This window comes from Cyprinus carpio, chromosome A2 (genome assembly GCF_018340385.1).
Source record: "Cyprinus carpio isolate SPL01 chromosome A2, ASM1834038v1, whole genome shotgun sequence".
NCBI classification, from domain to species: Eukaryota; Metazoa; Chordata; class Actinopteri; order Cypriniformes; family Cyprinidae; genus Cyprinus; species Cyprinus carpio.
In genome coordinates, this window is record NC_056573.1 from 23166364 (window position 1) to 23189217 (window position 22854).

Genomic DNA, 22854 nt, shown 5'->3' on the forward strand with positions numbered 1-22854 from the left:
CACTGCAAATAAAGTCAAGGACTGTGACATGATTACAGCAAAGTCCATTAGCTCGAGCTCAAATTTAATCATCCTATGAAAAGCGTTTGAGCCAAACAGAATTGTGCAAACTGGTCAGGGGTACAGCTATGGATCACATGGTCAAGTTTCAGTGCCTGGCATCAATCTAAACAGTGGTTTTGCTCTTATCTGATCTTTACAAATGTAAAGTTTAGTGAAGAACAGTAAGGGTTTAAAGGGCCTGGCAAGGTTCAAATAACCTGAAGACACTGCAAATCTATTCACATGCACTGTAATACGGTGCTTGCATAATAAATGCACTGTTAAAATATTTTCCAATAGTGTCCAATTAATAATTACAACAGTGTTGTGTTAAGAAAATATATCTGGCACATGCAGATAAATGACACTTGTATTTCTCTCTCTCTTTTTTTTATACATTGCTTAAAACGTAAAATAAATAAATATTTTGAACCAGCCTGAGCTGGTTTGGTGGTTTTACCCAATCTCCCAGCCTGATCAGGTCTCTTGGCTCTAAATGGTTCTGGGACACTTTTCAGCAGGTCAAGTCCAAAGACCAAGGCCAACTACTGAAACCAGGTAAACACCAGCTTGGCCATTCTGAGAGACCAGCTTAAACCAGCTTTGGCTAGTTTGAGATTATTTTATTTTTTTTCAAAGAAATGAACCTGCTTTGATATATTGTTATCTAATATTTCAAAAGCAATGTTGCATTAGACAGAAGTAATTAAAGTTGTTGCTTCAACACAATAACAGGACTTTGATAAGGACATGACTGGGACTAAATTGAATAAAATAAAGTACAGTGAACATTCGAGTCATCTTTATTACTGTAACTATATATACACATCAAAACCCCTCCCCTTTTGGGGGGGGGCACCATCAACATCACCACACCTTCTCAGGGTCAGTGGTGCACTTTCATCACCTTCATAAAACAGCCGTAACATTCAAACCCTTCTCATTTTCCTGAGGTACACCCACCTCAGCTCAACACTAGAGAACTTATTAGCGGGACACTGAAAGAGACAATATGCCAGGGGACACATACCTGGGGCTGCTCTCTGTAGTAGCCTATTTATGTGCTCTCAACACTGAGGCTTTCTCAGGGTAGGTTGCCTTTCTAACTCTTATATTGTGTTTAACAAAGTTGAGTTTTTTAACCGTTTCTTAACTTAAATTTTATTTTTTAAGTTTTCCACTCACTCTTCCTGACTGGAGGTCAAATGCAGGTAAGCATTTTATCAGCACAAATCCAGATGCCTAACTTTTGTAAGGTTATAATTTAAGGGTGGTTACAACTGAAGCCTTTAAATATAATACATTATAAAAAATATTTTTAATGCATTAGTTATGCCTTGTAAAGCACAACATATAACATTTTCTATGACCCCATGAATAATTGTGGTCATTAATGTGTTAAAGTTATAATTATATTATAATATATATTACAACATAATATACATTATAATATTTATCCATGCATTATTACACCATTATAATGCATTTTAACTTCAAATATTTATGAAAAGATAATTCATAAAGGCTTTAAGTGTTACTGAAAAGATTTAAAGCCTTTATGTACAATGCATTATAATATTATTCATAGTGCATGTTGTAATGCATTGTAATTTATTTTTATATAAATAATTGTTAAACTAAAAATGGATTATAATATTTGAATGTTTGTTTGTGTTTTAATGCATTATACTTTCTAAATGTGTAACAATAAATAGATAATTATTATAATGTATTATAACTATGGTTACAATTATTCATGAGATAATACAATGCATTATAATGTGCATTACAAAGCATAATTAATGCAATAAAACTACTTTTATAATGCATTATATATAAAACTTTGAAAAAAGTGTAAAGTGTAACCAACCTCTGCAATGCTGACATGAGGACCTGTTAGAAACCATGCCATCCAACTCTGATGAGTCGTAAATCTTTTAGGCTTCTCTAATTTCTCGCAAGAGTGACTGGGGACACGAACATTTGTTATAACAATCCAAACAGAATATGTTTTCGGTTTGTATCTTGTTTTCGATTAGGTTCTTATTCTCCACTTTTGTTTTTTATTGTCCTTTAATCACTTTTCCCTCCTGTGCTGTAGATTATTTCACAAAGTGTGATATTGGCAGTGATTTGCCGGCATCCTGCGATTGGACCTCTGAGAGACCCATCAGCACTCAGACGGCAACAGGTAATTATACTGCTGAGACGAAATTGCTGCAGAGACAGTTACTGCTTTGTGTTTACCACCAGTCCATTCACCTGCAGCAACAGCAGTTAACAGGTTTCTAAAAGCATGTAGCAGAGCTTCTTTAAACTCCTTATTCCTCCAATTATGTTCTTCAACTTTACATTCAAGTACACTAGGCACCACATTCAACCACTTGTGTGAACCCTTGTCATCACACTACACTGTAAGAATTCACAAAACACAAAGTTCAGATCAGAGTCTAACTTGTGGCACATGTCGTCTTTGAGGTGATTTGATAATTATTTATGACTGCATGCTTTTAGAGGTCAGTCTATGAAGTATATGATATGAAGAGCATATGTTACTAATACAGCCTTTGCTTGTATACTACAATATCAATTTGTTTAGAGAACAAAATCTTCATAGCAGTTATGTTTTTATGAAACTTTTATTTTGTATGAAGCTGTTTTTTGGGCTTTGTACTACTTATAAGAACAGAGGCAGGTAACAAGCCGGATTCAAACATGCCAAGCCCACATAAGCACCAGAGCTCAATGTATCAATATACATGTGTTACCCATAAACTGAGCAGTAAAACGGAATCAATTACAATTTGAGGAGTATAATTTTCACAGAAAATAAAAACTGACAAGATTAACATTATTTCAGAAGCTCTCCTGCAAATCACTTAAATGTATACCTGTTTTTCCTTTTTGTCTATGTGCTACAGAGGAAACTTCTCTCCATCCTGAGAATCCATCTGGTGCATATCGTCTCAAGAGTGGATTTCTTAAGATCTCAGAAGACTCCTGTTTGGAGTTCTGGTACCATAAACCTATCAAGAAGAGTTCTGAACTCAGAGTTTTGCTAGTGGATAACATTCAGGAGACACTGATTTGGACCTCAGAGACGTCTAGCAGTGGAGACTGGAGACAAGTCTTCATCCCTCTGACGAAGCAATCTGACAACGACAACTTACAGGTACAGCAATGTAAATATCATATTTAGGTTTAGGGCATCTTTGTGGTGAAAGATTGCAGAAAACGTTATTTTTCATTTGTTTTAACTGTGTATCCAGATAGTTAGGCAGACAGACAGACAGATCTGTGAAAAGAATGAGCACAAATGTAATTATAGGTATTTAAAAACATTTGTTTCGAGTGAAGAAACTTAATTGTCTTCTCTAGCAGGTTGTTTTTGAGCTATTAAAAGGTCTTCATGGCGATGAAGCAACTGCCTTTGACAGAATAGGAATACGGAAGGAACAATGTGGTGAGTGATATTATTATTATTATTTTGACTTAGTACATCACTTACCAATATACAGACATCTTCAGGCTAAATTCACCACATTTATTGGCTTTTAGTAAAATAGTAATAAAATGTTAATATATCATCCACAGGGCCACAATGTCAGCGAGGAGGCATATTTTGGACTGATAAAAGCACTTGGTGCACTTGCACTGATGAGCAACTCATCTGTTCTCACATCCCATGGTCCAACGACACTTTTGGCACCTGCCATGTGGCCTCTGACCCACACTACACTACTTTTGATGGGGTCAGCTTCCAATTTGAGAGTCCCTGTACCTACGTCTTGTCAAAGGTCTGCGATGAGTCAGGGTTGCTTCCGAAGTTCACAGTGGAGGTGCAAAATGAAAATAAAGGAGACTCGCACATATCCTCCATTCAGCAAGTGAACATCAATGTACATGGTCTGAGAGTGACCATGATGAGGACAGAGAGAAGAAAAGTCATGGTGAGCAATCAAACACAATTTATGATGATTAGATATAACATTTGTCTTATATCTTAAGCAATAGTTTACACAAAAAATGAAAATTTGCTGAAAATGTACTCACTCAGGCAATCAGAAATGCAGAGGAGTTTGTTTGTTCATCAGGTCAGATTTGGAGAACTTTAGCATTACATCACTTGCTCACCAATGGATCCTCTGCAGTGAATGGGTGCCGTCAGAATGAGAGTCCGTGGGATGGATTTGTTTATTATAAACACACAGTTTTTCACTTCACAAGTGTTAATTGACGGACTTGATTGAGTCTTTATCAACTGTTTGGGCTCTCATTCTGATGGCACCCATTCACTGCAGAGGATCCATTGCTGAGCCAAACTCATCTACATTTTGGATGGCCTGAAGGTGAGCAAATTTTCATTTTTGTGTGAACTACTCCTTAAACCATTTTCCATTGTTGTCCTAATCAGGTTAATGGGATTTGGAATAATCTCCCTCTACTCCTGAAAGGAAACAGAGTTACGGTTAATGCCCAGGGAGGTGCTTTGGTCCTTCAGACAGACTTCAAACTGTCCATATTCTACATGCAATCCGGTTCCGTTCAGGTGATCGTCCCTAGTCATTACTCGAACAGAATCTGCGGCATGTGTGGCAACTTTAACCACGAGACAGAAGATGATTTCAAGATCCCAGACGAGTCACTGGTGCAGGACAGGCATGTTTTAGGGCAGAGCGTGTGTGAGGAGCCCACCCTGCCCAGGGTCTGTACAGACGCAGAGGAGCAGCAGTACGCCAGCGAGGCTTACTGTGGCATGCTAACATCCAGACAAGGGCCATTCTCAATGTGCTCATCTGTTCTGAATGCAGATAGTTTCTTCCAAAGCTGCATGTTCGACATGTGTACAACTCACGGAGATCCTGCTGCCCTCTGCAATGCCATTGAGGCTTTCGATGCCACCTGCAACAAAGTTGGAATCTCTGTTCTCGCATGGAGGAACTCAACATTCTGTCGTATGTACTTAACATTTACTAAACTTACCTACATATATTAAAAAAAAAAAAAAAAAAACTTTCACTCTTAAACTTGACTGTATCGATTGACAAAAAATGTGCCCCACAGTTATGCACCCACAATGGAAGTCTATGAGGCTTTTTTTGATTAAACCATGATTTATTCAGTTTACAAAAAGTTTATTATTTTATCTGTAAAGTTGTCATTTTAAATGAACTTTAATATGTGAATGAAAATTTTATTATGCATTACTGATGCAATATCTGATTAATCGAAATTATGTTCGATACTGATAAGCCAGTAATTACTTTTGGGTTATGGCCGATAAATAGCCAATATTATAAATTACTTAATTAAAAAAATTAAATACAATAAGAGAATTTAGGCATCACATTACAATGTATAATACATAATATAGACAAATATTCCTTTTGAAATTTACAATAGAAAAAGGTAATAATATTCAAATTAAAATAAATAAGTACTCATAAAAACAGAGAAGGCAATGCTGATAAGTGCTGATTTTTCTTTGAACAACTCTTGATTTTTCTTTGAACAACTCCAGTTAGAACCCCAATTATTATTTGGACTCTAGTAGTCCATCACGGTTTCATAATGAACTGAAAATATTTTTACCCTTGTCTTAACAACATAAGCATCTGTGATACGGCTTAGTGTGTTTATCGAATTGCAAAATGTAACAATTTATATAAGTATTTTGTCTGCATGTTTTAGAGTGAAATGCAGAACTGTGTTCATGCAAGCAGCTCATGGTCCAGTGTTTAAGCTTCTGAGTTCACAGCAAAAGCAGCAAACTCAATACCTGCATGTGCTGGTTACTATTTAACAAAAAAAAAAAAAACTAATTATAATGACATATTCATTTTGTATTTAATTTAGTTTACAGTGTAGTTGAATTACAATAGTAAGATAATCATTTTGCTCTAAAAATGCACAAGATTCATGTATTTAAATTGAAAATATATAAAATTTTCTTCCAGGATGCAAACTCCCCCAAAAAACCCTAGAGGGACCGAGGTCCACCACCCCATAGTCACACAAAATCCCGGATTAAATCTTTACCATAATATATTGCTATCCTTTCAAGTTTATAATAATATTTGTAATAACCCTTTAAATCTTAAAAATAGGCATCAAGCAGCATGTGTGAAACTGGCCTAGAACTCTATCAAAATGCATCTGAACTTGGATATAAGTGTAAACCCTTAGTATCTCATTTCCACCCAAAACTATGAAACAATAGAGACAAGCGATTCAAGTATTGTCAGTATTATTAGGCTAATCATAATTATAAATTAAGGCTTGACATGTCAGATCAGACTACCTGATTTGAGCCACTGTTGAGCAAATGGCCTAATCTCAGACCTCTCTGTAATCAGCAGTCCCGTCTCCACCTAACAACCCACAAAGAAGTCCTAGACATAGTCACTGGTTATTAATTAATCATCTTCCACACCTTCACCAGCTGACCCGTAACTTTCCATTACAAACCACAAAGGCACTGGGAAACATACTGTGAATCTATAAATCAGATTAATTATGTTTGATTCTCTGGGTTTCTGTTTTAGCTGTGGCGTGTGGCCTTCACAGCCACTATAACGCCTGTGCCAGCGGCTGCCCTAATACCTGCTCCAGCCAGGATGCTACAGGGTCGTGTGGGATATGTGAGGAGCGCTGTGAGTGTGACGATGGCTTCATGCTCAGCGGAGGATCATGTGTATTAGCTAAAGACTGTGGATGTTGGGCTAATGGACAGCATTCTTCGGTAAAGCAGCTTAGCCGTCTTATTGTCCTCACATCATTATTTATATCTATCTAGAAAAATTTAAATGATATATATTAAGAATAAATATATATAAAAAAAAAAAAAAAATGAAACAACAAACAACCACCAGCCCGAAAAAAATCGATTAAAAAAAAGATGCCAAAAAAAAGCGATACAATTGAATTAGGAGTTTATATGAATCTATCTCTGATGGGAACTGACTATCTTTAGAAAAGTTTACGTGGTATTTTCATTTGATCTTGCCTCTGAACAATGCATATTAAAGTAGTGTTCATAAGAGCAGCTCTGCTTTATTTACAGCAGTAACCCAGGAAACACTGCATCATTGCTGTTCATGAGTGCCACCTGCTGTCAGAGAGTGACTCTGTGTCTCATTCAGCTCATCTGCTGTTTCGTTCAGATATGTTTTATGTAGTATAGTTTCAAAAAACTAAAGTCAGACCATTCTGTTTTTGCTTCAAACAGTCTAATTTAGATTAAAAACTACTCATGCTGCATCTTTGTTTTGATCATGATTAAAACCCAGTGGTTGCCTCTCATTTTAAATGGAAAGAGCACAGACAAAGCCTTACTTTGTTCATATTATGAGATTTCTTTTATTTGTGTAACTTACTTGTTTGTTTTAGGTTTTGTTTTAAAATTTAAATTTAATTTTGTTATATTTCAATTTCACAAAGAAATGTGCAGCTATAGCCTTAAAAAAGACACCTTTTCATTTACTGTACAATGTCTTCAATCTCATGAGAAAATCTTGTGAGAAAATCGAATCGTGAAATCAAAATTGCGAAATCGTAAGTTGAGTGAATCTTTACGTCCCTAATATATATTATATATATATATATATATATATATATATATATATATATATACCATGACTTGTAATAAATTTGTTTTATTTATTTATTTATTTATTAGTAAATTTATTTATTAGTCAATGCAGAAATGTCTTACTCTATTCAGTTTGGTCACTGAAATGGAGTTAGAGCTCTTATTTTAACTTTAAAATTTACAAACATTTCTTTCAGAATTCAAGTTTTATATAAAATATATATATTATTATTTTTTTAAAAAAATTGTAAAATAATAATTCAATAATTTTAAAATTTAAATATGTTATGCATGTATACACATTATATTTTACTAAAATATCTTATTAAATAGATATCTTACTAAAATTATATATTTTAATCTTTCTCTTCCTGTCCTATTCAGATTAGAGAGACATTTATGAAGGGTGAATGTGAGCAACAGTGCCAGTGTTTGGGCAATGGGACCATTCAATGTTCACCTACAGCCTGCATGGCTGACGAAGTGTGTATGGTTAAGGACAGGGTCTTGGGTTGCTTTCCATCCAGCCCAATGACCTGCAGTGTCTACGGTGACCCCCATTACATCACTTTCGATGGCAAGGCCTACTCTTTCTGGGGCACCTGCAACTACACCATAGCAAAGACCTGCGGGCCTACTGAAACCCAGTTCATGGTAACGGCACGAAATGAGGGACAGAACAACTCTGCAACTTCCTCCCTTAACTCTGTAGCTCTTGACATGGAAGGCCTACATATTGTCATCGGGAAGAACAAGCAGGTTTATGTGAGTGTCTTGTTTTTGTCATTCATTTGGATTTGACTACACTGTCAGTGTGCACAGTTACACCACACATATGCAATGCAAATTAAAAAAAAATAAAAATAATTATATATATATATATATATATATATATATATATATATATATATATATATATATATATATTTATTTTTTTTTTTTTTTTTTTTTTTTTTTTTTTAATTGATGAACCTTTTGAATCATGTCATTGAAATACAAACAATTCAGAACTCAAAACTGTCCCGTCCAAAAAGATACAAATTGCAAAAAATTACAACTTTCAGCAACCTTGTAACAGATAAATGGTTCAACACATGACCATCCAGATGTACACATCAATCTGGTGATTCTACATGTGACCAGAAACTAGGGGAAGAAAGATAATCCCAGAGAACAAAACAAGCAAATAAACTACTTTGTTAGAGTACATTGAGGGGATGTTTGTGATGCCTCCACAGTTTTCCACGTAGCACTTATCTTCCATTATGTAACTAATCATTCATGATATACATGGGCAATTCATGGAAAGAAATGTGGGCAGGAGCTGCCATCTAAAATATATGACCCATAATTAGTGTTTACAGTAAGTAAAATGTTCATATTTTAAAGGTAAGTGATAAGAGATGTGTTTGCTTACGACGTCACATGTTATCTTTCAGTGATAACATTTGAGGAGTGTCCTGATAGTGACTTCTGCTTCATATAATTAGGCCTCTGGCAATGATATAGCTGCAATACTTCAGACAGATCAAAACTGGTCGCAATTTTTAAACGAAGTATTCATCACCATGTTATCAGTAACATGACACTCTCTGGACCTCCCATTAAAGATAAAACAATGTGCCAACAAATAAATGACCCAGTTTTAAATTTTAGAAATCTAAGATAATTTTTATGACTGGCAATGATTAGAATTATAATCAAATACTCAACTTACTCTAGTTATTTTTACTACAATACAACTCTCAATTTGGCATCAGCTGCCAGAAACATAAAAGAAATAAAATGACAAAGATTCTGAAAGCATCGGTTTGAAGGAGATTACACTAGGCCTACTACAGAGTATTACATTAAAGTGAACTTAAAATAGGCTACAGGTAATGTAAGTGTATAGATGGACATAAACAATAAAAAAAACGAAGTTTAAAATATCTGATAAAATTATATAATAAAATACATGCAATAGTAAGCCGTAACGGTCCTCAATCTTCGCCTCATTTTCGTTAGGATTGATGAGATAGACTCAAAAGTTCCTTACCTTCACTCTTGTTTTTTCTTTTTCTTCACTCCAGGCAAACGGTGGTCAGGTTCGCCTCCCTGCGAAGTTTGGTTCCTCTGTGTCTGTGTTTCAGTCGGGACCTTACGCTCAGGTTAATACAAACTTCGGTCTGAGGCTGCTGTTTGGAAACGCCAGGTTGTTCGTCCAGGTGGATGAACGCTACAGAGGAGTATTGTGCGGCCTGTGCGGTACATACTCCGGAAGTCAGTTTGACGATTTTCTGACTCCCGACGGCAACACAGTAGCGAATCCGCACGAGTTCGCCAGCAGCTGGAATACCAACGACAGCGACTGGCCGTAAGAGCTCGGAATCCTCACAAAAATTATAGTAATTCATAAAATATTAAGTTGAATTGATTGACTGACAAGTGATATTGCGCAATGACACTGACAGATGTTGCGCCTGACTGAATTTGTTTACTCGACGTTCAGACACCAAAAAAAAAAAAAAAAGTAAATAAAAATTTAAATCAGTCATTTATATATATATATATATATATATATATATATATATATATATATATATATATATATATATATATATATATGATAGTTCTGTAAGATGACCAGACTGGAAGTGAAGTCTGCAAATGAAATTCCAATTCACTCTAAATTACATTCACCTTTGCTCTTCTTGGCTTGTTTATGAAAGTGCCGTTTCGTGAACGAATCATTCTTTTGAATCGGATCTTTTCAATGACTGGTCCTGTTCACAAAGACGGTTTGAATGATTCATTCATTCGGTTCATTCCCGAAACGACTTCAACTCATTGTCTCGATGATCCAGTGTTATGGATCAAATGGTAAAGTAACATTAACTAATTAATCGAATGTGAAATACAAAGGGGCAAAAGGTTTTTGTACACTATTAAAATAATGTGTTTTTTTTTTATCTATTAATTTATTAATCTATTTCTAATGATATAAGGCAACACTGTAATATCAAAGTAATATATAATGTCCTGTTTTTTTTTTCTACCTTTTTCCAGTTGCAGTAATGGCTCTCCAGTCCCCCCTGAGTGTCATCCAGACCTGGAGGATGATGCATATACAAAGTGCAGTGAACTGTTTGAAGATGCTTTCAAAGAGTGCCACTGGTTTGTTCCGCCACAGATTTATGTCAGCAGCTGTGTTTCTGATTACTGTATTTCCAAAGGCGACAAAGCTAAGCTCTGCACCTCTTTGGAGGACTATGTGTCTGCTTGTGAAATATCTGAGGTCTTTCTGCCAGACTGGAGGAATCACACCTTGTGTTGTAAGTGCTTATGAAATAATATTATCATAAATTATTCCAAAATCATATTCGTCATTTCGTCTTATTCAGATGTCTTTCCTATTCAAATCTATTTTTTTGTTGCTGTTTGTTTGTTTGTTTGTAGATGTGTTTCAGTGTATTAGATGAAAAAAAAAAAAAACTTTAAACCTTTTTTTTTCTGTTTCCATACAGTTGCCAATCCACTGCCAACAGATGACCCCACACCAACTAAATCCTCTGCAAGTAAGCAGTGTCTCTTCTATCTGTCTGTCTGTCTTTCTTTTTTTTCTGCTTTTATTTTAATTATTTTGTTATCACACAGGTTGTCCATGGAGCTGTAACTTTGACCAGGATGAATGTGGGTGGGAGCAACTTATCCAAGACAGTTTTGATTGGACCAGATGGTCAGGGTCAACGCCATCAAACTTAACTGGGCCATCCGGTGACCACACCACAGGAAGTAGGTTTGCTGGGCAAACTGGTTTATACAATCTGAAGTAGACTATGGGATTCTGATGGCACTCTGTGGAGCAGAATTTCTTGTACTGTAAATACCTCAAAAAAAACTGGGTTGACTGCCCTATTCACCTCTGTTTTATATAGGTGGCTATTACATGTTTATTGAGGGGGATAGTGTGGTCCATGGCGACTCAGCCCGAATAATGAGTCCCGTCTGCCACACCTCCGGCAAGCAGTGTTTGAGTTTCTGGTTTCACATGTACGGCCTGGCAACTGCTATGTCACTCAACCTCTACATATTTGAGAACAATCGTGCCATAAAAATATGGTCCAGGGCCAACAACCAGGGTAACAGCTGGTACCAAGGCCAGGTTGAAATCAAACCACAACAGCCATTCCAGGTAAGTTACTACATGTGCACATTGCAAGTACAATGCGTTGATGTCAATGAATTCAGAGGACAAAATATTAAGTGCTCTAGGCAGACATGATGGATGAGTGATTGTTTGTTGTTTCAGATCATCATAGAAGGCATCAGGGGCTCAGATCCTCGCTCAGATGTGTCCATAGATGATGTGTCCATAGTGCATGGTGCATGTGAATGTAAGTGTTGTAGATATAAATGTGTAGATATAAATGTGGCAGGGTCCGTGACTACTTTCAGTCTTCTTTTTTTAGCTTTGCTCATCTTAAAAATATTACTTCACTACTTCAGACTCTCCTTCAGAAATACTGTTGTTAACTTTAAAGTATATTGTAAATACAGTATATATATATATAATCTTTTTGTATATTTATGATTAAAAAGATCTCCAATTACTTTGATCTCAAAACATTGGCAGATTTGTCTGCAGAAGATGTGGACTTGACCACTCTGGCACCCCATCCATATACTCCAAACTTTATTGACCCCCATCCAAGTAAGACTTCCTATAATAATATTAATGTAAAAGTGATGTAGAACACTGTTTGCAACACAATTAATTTTCATCACCTGTTGATTTATCAAGTGAGATCAGATATTCACACAGTATTCATAGGTAATTGTTCCTGTACATGTTTTTGTAGTTCAGACTGCAAAGGACATGCGTTTGTTTCTCATGGAATGCATGAACTTGTAAAATGTACAGTATATCTTCAATGCAATTAAAACATAAAAGTCTTGTGAATAAAAATGTAAAGTGGGTGGATAGTAGAAATTAGGAGTTATACACAAAAGAATAGAAAATAACAAAAAGTAACAGGGATTCGTGAGAAATCAGACATCATTTTATAGTTTTTGATGTTTAAAAACGCTGTCACATGCATCATCGTTGTGGATCAGAGTATGGTTAACTGCTTGGCATGATTATATGGTTGCTTTGTTTTGACAGATTGCAGAATGAACTGTGATTTTGAAAGCGACATTTGCAGTTGGACTCAGATGGTGACTGATGCTTTTGATTGGACAAGACACAGAGGCTCCACCCCCACATCAATGACTGGTCCCTCCTCTGACCACACAACAGGAAGTGGGTTAATTTCCAATATTATTTTACATACTGGTCAAGTTTTTTGGACCATTTTCCTAATTTACATTTTCCAAATGTCTCCTTTTCCTTTCCCAGGTGGGTTTTATATGTACATTGAGGGTGACAGTGTAACTCATGGCGACACGGCTCGTCTCCTCAGTGCTGAATGTGCTGACCCTCAACCTCAATGTCTTCAGTTCTGGTACCACATGTATGGCTCCAGCTGGACCATGGGAATGAGCGTCTACCTGCTGCAATATGGCAATGTGGCCAAAGAGGTGTGGAGGAAGAGAGAAGACCAGGGAAACATGTGGCATCTTGCGCGGGTGGACCTGAGACCAGATGCTAAGTTTCAGGTCAGTAAAAGAAAAATGTATTGTTTATTTTTAATTGAACATATTAGATACTAAACATACTAAAACATGAGAAACAATCTATAGAAATACATGTTATTGGTCTATCAGGTAATCTTTGAGGGACGTAGAGGAAGCTCAGCCCGGTCAGATGTTGCCATCGATGACGTCTCACTGCACAGAGGAGCCTGTAACGGTATGTTTCTACTCTGTAAAAACATTCAGCTTTAAACACAGGTCAACTTATTTAGCAAAAAAGACTGCTAAATTTTGTGTAGGTTTATTAACTTGATGTGTTGACAGTTGTAAATATCGTTCAGATTTACCAAACCAGGTGGCTTCACCTTCAGTCCCACTGCCACAACCTGCAGCCATCCAACGTAGAGAAATTCCAAACACCTCAGCTTGTAAGTTCACTATCAACCACCACAGTGTGATCACATTGTTATGACTGATGATGCCATACCAATCCCACAATTAATTCTCTGCATCTTCTATTGCTTTCAGAAAGAGATTAATAACACTGTTATTGAAATGCATTTCTTTCTCCAGCTTGTAGCATCAGTTGTGATTTTGAAAAAGACATTTGCGCTTGGTCTCAGTTGGCGACTGATGTTTTTGATTGGACAAGACACAGAGGCTCCACCCCCACATCAATGACTGGTCCCTCCTCTGACCACACAACAGGAAGTAGGTCTTGATTACTAGGTCTTGAAGTCATTCAATCATTTTAAAATCAAAATCGTGACAATTATTTTACATAAACTATATATGTGTGTTGCACAACTTCTTTCCCAGGTGGGTTTTATATGTACATTGAGGGTGACAGTGTAACTCATGGCGACACAGCTCGTCTCCTCAGTGCAGAATGTGCTGACCCTCAACCTCAGTGTCTTCAGTTCTGGTACCACATGTATGGCTCCAGCTGGACCATGGGAATGAGCGTCTACCTGCTGCAATATGGCAATGTGGCCAAGGAGGTGTGGAGGAAGAGAGAAGACCAGGGAAACATGTGGCATCTTGCACGGGTGGACCTGAGACCAGATGCTAAATTCCAGGTCAGTTCATCTTTTTGGAATCCTTCAAATGTTAAACATGCGAAATGATGACCAAGAATGTTTGAGCAGAGACATTGAGGACAGAAAGAAATTTTTTTATTGATCTATCAGGTGATCTTTGAGGGACGTAGAGGAAGCTCAGCCCGGTCAGATGTTGCCATCGATGACATCTCACTGCACAGAGGAGCCTGTAGCGGTGTGTTTCTACTCTGCTGTGGCCCTTATTAAATACATTCAGCTTTAAAAACAAGTCAACTTATTTAGCAAAAAAGACTGCTACATTTTGTGTAGGTTTATTAACTTGATGTGTTAACAGTTGTAAATATCATTCAGATTTACCAAACCAGGTGGCTTCACCTTCAGTCCCACTGCCACAACCTGCAGCCATCCAACGTAGAGAAATTCCAAACACCTCAGCTTGTAAGTTCACTATCAACCACCACAGTGTGATCACATTCTGTTATGACTGATGATTCCATATCAATCCCACAATTAACCCGTTTAATCCCACCGGTCACAATAGTGACCGTAAAAAAGGTTTTCATTTATAAAGCTCTAAAAACCTTACTGACTGATGTTTTAGTGTACTTCCTGCAAATATGGAAAAAATAAAGGGGTCTCAATTAAATATGTGCAGTTTTACATGATTAGTGCAAATTGTCACATGACCAGAGCAGCCTATTTCCTGTTTGCACCTTGAGAAGATGATGACTGCATCAAAGCTCCAAAACTAAAGGCTAGTAAAGTGTCTTGACATAAATATATGACAAAGATTTTTGGTACACATGTCCTTTAGGATGTCTAGTATTAATATATGCATTCACATATATTTAGTTTTGTTGAGTGTGGTCATAGAATGAGTAAACATGTTGATGGTCACAATAGTGACCGGTGGGATAACAGCGAACTTAGGTAAACAATATAAATCTAATTGCAGTTGCTGGTAAAAATGCAATAAAATGTTGCAATAACAAAATATTGCACTAAATTAAAAAAATCAAATGTTAGAAAAAATGAACAGCAATGATGTGGTAATACTCTAAGCATTAATATAAAAATTGTATTTTATATTTTACAATTTTTTTTTTTTTAACTGTGTTCCTATCAATGTTGCATAAGTTTTTTTTTCTTTTTTTTCTGCATAATAGTAACCCTAGAATGTGATCAAACAGTTTAAAATAGCTGGGCTAAAATATCTAACCATATTTATGACTGCAGAAATATGTTATTTCTGTACACACATTATCCCACCGGTCACAATTGTGTCCGAACATAAAACACAATTTTTCACTCACTTTTCCAAAAAAATTTCAAAAAAATAATTATTGATTATTTCAAAGGGTTACTAATGACACATCATTTGGATATTTTCATGTCTGGGAAAATATTGGGATTAAACGGGTTAATTCTCTGCATCTTCCATTGCTTCCAGAAAGAGACTGATGACACCGTTAATGAAATGTGTTTCTTTACTCCAGCTTGTAGCATCAGTTGTGATTTTGAAAAAGACATTTGCGCTTGGACTCAGTTGGCGACTGATGTTTTTGATTGGACAAGACACAGAGGCTCCACCCCCACATCAATGACTGGTCCCTCCTCTGACCACACAACAGGAAGTAGGTCTTGATTACTAGGTCTTGAAGTCATTCAATCATTTTAAAATCAAAATCGTGACAATTATTTTACATAAACTATATACGTGTGTTGCACAACTTCTTTCCCAGGTGGGTTTTATATGTACATTGAGGGTGACAGTGTAACTCATGGCGACACGGCTCGTCTCCTCAGTGCTGAATGTGCTGAACCTCAACCTCAATGTCTTCAGTTCTGGTACCACATGTATGGCTCCAGCTGGACCATGGGAATGAGCGTCTACCTGCTGCAATATGGCAATGTGGCCAAAGAGGTGTGGAGGAAGAGAGAAGACCAGGGAAACATGTGGCATCTTGCACGGGTGGACCTGAGACCAGATGCTAAGTTCCAGGTCAGTTCATCTTTTTGGAATCCTTTAAATGTTAAACATGTGAAACGATGACCAAGAATGTTTGAGCAGAGACATTGAGGACAGAAAGAAAAATGTTTTATTGATCTATCAGGTGATCTTTGAGGGACGTAGAGGAAGCTCAGCCCGGTCAGATGTTGCCATCGATGACGTCTCACTGCACAGAGGAGCCTGTAGCGGTGTGTTTCAACTCTGCTGTGGCCCTTATTAAATACATTCAGCTTTAAAAACAAGTCAACTTATTTTGCAAAAAAGACTGCTACATTTTGTGTAGGTTTATTAACTTGATGTGTTAACAGTTGTAAATATCGTTCAGATTTACCAAACCAGGTAGCTTCACCTTCAGTCCCACTGCCACAACCTGCAGCCATCCAACGTAGAGAAATTCCAAACACCTCAGCTTGTAAGTTCACTATCAACCACCACAGTGTGATCACATTCTGTTATGACTGATGATGCCATACCAATCCCACAATTAATTCTCTGCATCTTCCATTGCTTCCAGAAAGAGACTGATGACACCGTTAATGAAATGTGTTTCTTTACTCCAGCTTGTAGCATCAGTTGTGATTTTGAAAAAGACATTTGTGCTTGGACTCAGTTGGCAACTGATGTTTTTGATTGGACAAGACACAGAGGCTCCACCCCCACATCAATGACTGGTCCCTCCTCTGACCACACAACAGGAAGTAGGTCTTGATTACTAGGTCTTGAAGTCATTCAATCATTTTAAAATCAAAATCGTGACAATTATTTTACATAAACTGTATATGTGTGTTGCACAACTTCTTTCCCAGGTGGGTTTTATATGTACATTGAGGGTGACAGTGTAACTCATGGCGACACGGCTCGTCTCCTCAGTGCAGAATGTGCTGACCCTCAACCTCAGTGTCTTCAGTTCTGGTACCACATGTATGGCTCCAGCTGGACCATGGGAATGAGTGTCTACCTGCTGCAATATGGCAATGTGGCCAAGGAGGTGTGGAGGAAGAGAGAAGACCAGGGAAACATGTGGCATCTTGCGAGGGTGGACCTGAGACCAGATGCTAAGTTCCAGGTCAGTCAAAGTTTGAGAACTACTGTATCTAATATTCACTAAATGGTCCATGTTAAGTAAACATTACTAAACTTTTTTATCAGTTTAATTTAAGGTGCAGGCTTGAACTTCTTCTATATACTGTAAAAACTATATAAATAAAAATGTTTGATTGAGTGGCATTTAGTAATGAAAAAATTTGTTTTTGATCTATCAGGTGATCTTTGAGGGACGTAGAGGAAGCTCAGCCCGGTCAGATGTTGCCATTGATGACATTTCACTGCACAGAGGAGCCTGTAGTGGTATGTTTCTACTTTGATGTGGCCCTTAGTATAAGCAACCTAATGTGTTGAATAGTTGTAAATAAATTCAATAGACATATCATCTAACTTCAGTACCAAAGCATGTCTGTGAAACCTCTCTCTCTGTCCCTGCAGAGATCACTCTCTCTGACACACATGGATATTCTGACAGCATTAGCGAAAATAACCCGATAAAGCTGAATGAGGAGGAGGCAAAGAATGAGTTTGGAGAGAGCTGGAAAGCAACAGATGACAAAATCACAGCAAGACGGAGGTAGAGAGGCTTTTATAATTATAATATATATATATATATATATATATATATATATATATATATATATATATATATATATATATATATATATATATATATATATTCCGTTGTCATAGTGAGTGTAGACTGATGTGAAAACTAAATTTAATTTAAAAACATTTTAACATATGAACATTGTGTGATTGTAATTTATCTACTGAATTAATTGCATAATATGGTATGATTATTAATTTATTAAAGGTCATGTATATATGTCAGAGAGTAATTACTGAATACTTTTTTGCATGTTATATAGTATATAGTCACATTTATGCAAGATGTTTGCTGTATTGCATGATTTGGTTTTAATATGTCCAGCTTTCTGCTCCTGTATAACATCTTAGGTGAAATTATGCAACGATTTAAGAAACACTGATGTTAGCTTATGTTTTTTTTTTTTTAACAAACATGATTGACATCAGTATGATAATATGCCTTTTATCTTTGGTATGCAGGCGGTCCCTGCTGCAAAGGGAACGTTCCTGGGCTTGAGCTGAAATACTTCCTTCATATGAGGCAAACGGTTAGCTGAAAGCACCTGTCATCTGTCTATATGGACCTCCTTGTTTTAGCAAGATCATTTGGTGTGTTAGTGTTGTTTACTTAGGAAGTAACTCTTATCACCTCTAACATAGTAATTTCATATTACACTTCATATTACATATTCATGTTACACCATAGAAAGATAGGGTGTTTTTCTCTAGTGTCAGTGAAGTTTACACATCTCCTTGCAGAGGAACCACATTACATTTACTATGATAACGTTACATTAATGTTTGAACATCCACAAAATGTCCAAATACTTGTTTTAATTTTCAACAATTTACCTACTGTTTTATCACTTAAAAAACTAGCTAACTTCTTTTTGTTAAATGTTTTATGTATATGTATGTTATTTGTCAGACATGTTTTTTTCTTTCATTTAATAAACATTAATTTCATCCGGGTAACACCTTCCTAAAACCCTGTAACTTCATTAACCTTCAAACTATACAAATCTTAAAAAAAATCATACCATAAAAAACATCATACCTACAAATCCTAACAAAAATTAAAATTATAAACATAATAAATTTATAAACAGCAAAACCTGCTTAGCAAGATGTAGATGCAAAATGGTATTTCAGCCTCAAGAAAATTCAGCAGCTCTACTTCAATACATAGTGAAGTGGCAGTTGAGTTGGACACAAACCTGAACAGGATGAAGGTTTTTGTTGTCCATTTCTGGCTTTTCTTACTGCTTCTATACTAAAGAAAGAAGAACCTGGCATCAGGTAAGTCAGACAACACACTCCAGGCAACCTGCATGTGTAAACATGTTCTGTGATAAACTACAGGTAACAAGAAACTCACAAAAGATAACCACGGGCTGCATTATTTTCCCCCTACAACCACAGTAAAACCTCAATTTCCTTGCACACACTTCACATTCATAAAGCTGATGGTCTGCTTAACCACATATATAAAGTATTTCCATAATATTTCATTTGTTTAGATTTAAATTTTAGAAAGCTGTGAAATCTCACAATTCCAATTTCGATAACATTTTAACAATACTTGTTTAAAAACAGCCTGGTGCCACAACTCTTCAATGTCATAGAAGCTCCCCAAAAACAGTAAAGCTATGTAACCACTAGCAGGCACTACATGATAAGAGCTAACTAAATTTAGTTTACTCTTGTTTAAATGATGAAGCAGACTGCATCAGACTACTGCATAATGTATTTTTTCTCACCATTCCACCTGTCCGGCTTTACCACTAAACTCAACATTTATACCATCAATACCTTCACAAACAGCATCACCAGTCTTATCACTATTTCCAACATCCCAACAATTTTCAATGCAAGCCTTACCATCATCACTACAGTCATCATCGTCCCCAACCTTCACACCATCTTCATCATCTGCATCATCAAGCAGATCATCTTCATCTTCACCAGTGTCAGCACAATCAGCGTTATCATTCACACTATCATCAATGCCACCATCTTCAGCAATAACTTCAACACTAACTTTATTAACCTCACTATCTTTACTTACATCTTCATCACCAACATTAATATCATTATCATCTTTCTCATCAACACCATCTTCACCTGTCCCACAATTGTCATTATCATCACCATTATCTTCATAACACCATACTCAGCACAATCTTCATCAGTACCAATATCATCATCATCTTCTTCAACATCTTCATCACTAACATTACCATCATCAACACCATCTTCATCTATCCCACTATCAGCATCAACCTCATCAGCACAGCCCTCACAGTCAGCAAACTCTGCATCATCTACCTCATCCTTACTGTCATCAACAGACTCGCAGCCTTCATCACCATCCACACCAACTTTATCTTTAACATTAACATCTTCATCATTATCAACACCTTCAGTACTATCAACTCCACCATCCTCATCATCTTTACCTTCCACAGCAGCATCTTCATCAGTCCCACTATCGCCATCCTCATATTCTTTTTTCTTCATATATTTCTTCATATTCTACACTATTATCTACACCATCTTCATCATCTTCACCACCATCTTTATCATCATCACCATCTTCAATACTATCAACAACACCATCCTCATTATCTTCAATATTCTCAGCACCTCCTTTATCAGACCAACTATCATCATCACCAACATCACCATCTTCAATACTATCAAAAACATCATCTCCACCATCCTCAGCATCATCTTCATAACTCCCAATATCAACATCATCATCATCATCATCATCTTCTTCTATACTATCATCTACGCCTCCTTTATCACCAACTTTTCTTTCATCTTTATCATCATCATCAACAACCGCCACTAGCACAACCTCTGCATCATATTCCTCATCCTTACCATTGTCAACAAACTCACAGCCTTCATCACCAACATTAAGTAACAGTAACATTATCATCAAACATCTTCAATACTATCATATACACAATCCTCATCAACTTCATCATTGTCATCATCTTCAACACTATTATCTACACCATCTTCATTATCAACATTACCATCACTGTTATCATCATCAACATCTTCAATGCTATCATCTACACCATCTTCATCAGACCCATTATCATCATCAACCTCACCAAGACAGCCCTCACTATCAACAACCTCCACATCATATTCCACATCCTTACCATAATCAGCTAACTCGCAGCCTTCATCACCATCCCCATCATTTTCATCACCAACATTAACATCATCAACATCTTCAATATTATCGTTTACACCATCTTCATTATCTTCATCATCCTCCTCACCATCTTCATCAGTCCAACTATTCTTAACATCATCATCTTATTCTTCAACATTTTCATTTACACCATCTTTAGCAACATCCTCATGAGTCCCTTTATTATTGTCATCATCATCTTCAACACCATTTTCAACACCACTATCTTCATCATCTTCACCATTCTCAGCACCATCTTCATCAGTCCCACTATTGTTATCATCATCAACAACATCTTCAATATTATCATCTACACCAACTTTATCATCTTCACCATCTTCATCAATCCTGCTATCATCATGATCGCCAACCCCACCTGCACAGTTCTCACATTTTTAAGAACCTCTACATTATTTTCTGCATCCTTACCATCATCAGCAAACTCACAGCCTTCATCACCATCTTCATCACTAACATTAACAACATCAACGACATCTTTAGAACCATCATCTACACCATCTGCATCATCTTAACCATCTTCAGTACCATCTTAATCAGTCCCACTATCATCATCAAACCCTCCAGCACAGCCATCATTATCAATAACCTCTGCATCATCTTCCTCAAACTTGCCATCATCAGCTAACTAACAGGCTTCATCACCAACATTATCATCATCATCATCTTCATTACTGTCAACAAAACAATCCTCACCATCATCACCCTCACTTTCAGCAACACCAATACTAATGTCATCACCATCTTTATTACCAAATTCACCATCCCCACCATTGTCTTCATTAATAACCTCACAACCATCACCACCAGCAGCAACACCATCATCGCCTTTTTCTCCATCTATTTCTATCATTGACTTTACCAGCTACATCATCACCATCTTTATCATCTTCACCATCATCACCAACCATACCATTATTACAGTCATCCTCACTGTCATCACCAGCTTCACCACCACTATCATCACCAAACTCTTCATCATTCTCAGCATCATCTTCACCACCATCACTATCATCATTCTTGTCATCATCACCAGCCTCCCCCTCATTTAAACCATCCTCACCATCAACATCCTTTGCGGATAAGAAGAGAGTGACCACAGGCCTGCGTGTGTATGTGCGCTCCAAGGCCAATATGGAAGCAACGCTAAAGGCTATGCAGGATGTAAGTCATTACTAAAATTACTTTCAATAGTTCACAAATGTGCTTTACTGCTTAGAATATTAAACCGTTCCTCCAAGAGTTTGCTCAATAATAAAACATTAAACTCATATTAACAGCTGACTAGCATTAATAAATTAACAACACTGGCAACACCACACTTAAATTAGAGTATTGTAAGTAAAATTGTTCTTCTCTGGGTATAGTTTGTTCTTCACATGGAGGTCATCATGAGGAGACAGCAGGCTGAAGACTGCAGGATACGAGTGTTAAACGGCACAGCTATGAAAAAAATCAACGTGAAATGAACACCTCATCAAATATGACATCCACATCACATAATAGCTCATCTATATAAATTTCATCTTATATGAATATTCTGTGTTTTGCAGAAATCTAATTTCCTGAACATGTTGCTAAATGGACATGTTTTTTCACTAGGTGGCACTGCAGCATAAAACATAAGTAAACAACACATCACTGGAACAGAAACAGTCTTTTGTAC

At 36.6% G+C, this 22854-nt stretch overlaps 2 protein-coding genes and 1 long non-coding RNA gene across 8 annotated transcripts in view; 1 reads left to right on the forward strand and 2 right to left on the reverse strand.

Annotated features, from left to right (window-relative positions):
• The window catches only part of LOC122134694, a 72375-nt gene extending 62565 nt beyond the window's left edge, over window positions 1-9810 (reverse strand). For both annotated transcript variants that reach the window (XR_006153042.1, XR_006153041.1), the window contains exon 1: window positions 9672-9810. This is a non-coding gene — a long non-coding RNA (uncharacterized LOC122134694). The remainder of the gene's footprint in view (window positions 1-9671) is intronic.
• LOC109101115 (MAM and LDL-receptor class A domain-containing protein 1-like) lies at window positions 972-18923 on the forward strand. 5 transcript variants are annotated; one of them, XM_042711038.1, is made up of 33 exons: window positions 972-1131; window positions 1216-1253; window positions 2144-2233; window positions 2964-3214; window positions 3421-3505; window positions 3637-3992; window positions 4457-4997; window positions 6588-6784; window positions 8018-8398; window positions 9706-9989; window positions 10682-10947; window positions 11140-11190; window positions 11270-11407; window positions 11551-11807; window positions 11925-12009; window positions 12249-12326; window positions 12780-12917; window positions 13014-13273; window positions 13382-13466; window positions 13591-13677; window positions 13823-13960; window positions 14069-14328; window positions 14440-14524; window positions 14662-14748; window positions 15807-15944; window positions 16053-16312; window positions 16425-16509; window positions 16647-16733; window positions 16882-17019; window positions 17128-17387; window positions 17584-17668; window positions 17804-17942; window positions 18437-18923. In XM_042711038.1, exons 1-33 carry the CDS (start codon window positions 1055-1057, stop codon window positions 18471-18473), a joined length of 5544 nt encoding a protein of 1847 aa, XP_042566972.1. In that variant the 5' UTR covers window positions 972-1054; the 3' UTR covers window positions 18474-18923. The 5 variants fall into 5 exon arrangements, with proteins under 5 accessions (XP_042566972.1, XP_042566979.1, XP_042566997.1 ...); XM_042711045.1 differs by having other exon boundaries at window positions 3424-3505; XM_042711063.1 differs by lacking the exons at window positions 16425-16509; window positions 16647-16733; window positions 16882-17019; window positions 17128-17387.
• Window positions 18924-19712: 789 nt separating this feature from the next.
• LOC122147083 (acidic leucine-rich nuclear phosphoprotein 32-related protein 1-like) lies at window positions 19713-20897 on the reverse strand. Its single transcript, XM_042768145.1, has 4 exons — window positions 20508-20897; window positions 20152-20470; window positions 19838-20080; window positions 19713-19768 (listed from the first exon to the last, which is right to left on the reverse strand). The coding sequence occupies exons 1-4, from the start codon at window positions 20895-20897 to the stop codon at window positions 19713-19715; spliced, it is 1008 nt and encodes a 335-aa protein (XP_042624079.1).
• Window positions 20898-22854: the final 1957 nt, after the last annotated feature.

Coding starts and splice junctions, on each gene's coding strand:
- LOC109101115 (XM_042711038.1), top strand. CDS start 1,055: ATGCCAGGGGACACATACCTGGGGCTGCTCTCTGTAGTAGCCTATTTA. Junction 4,998..6,587: donor GAGGAACTCAACATTCTGTC/GTATGTACTTAA, acceptor TTTCTGTTTTAG/CTGTGGCGTGTGGCCTTCAC. Junction 15,945..16,052: donor CTCTGACCACACAACAGGAA/GTAGGTCTTGAT, acceptor CTTCTTTCCCAG/GTGGGTTTTATATGTACATT.
- LOC122147083 (XM_042768145.1), bottom strand. CDS start 20,897: ATGTTACTGTTACTTAATGTTGGTGATGAAGGCTGTGAGTTTGTTGAC. Junction 20,081..20,151: donor AGAAGATGATGATGATATTG/GTACTGATGAAG, acceptor ATTGTGGGACAG/GTGAAGATGGTGTTGATGAG. Junction 19,769..19,837: donor TGATGACTGTAGTGATGATG/GTAAGGCTTGCA, acceptor CTGTTTGTGAAG/GTATTGATGGTATAAATGTT.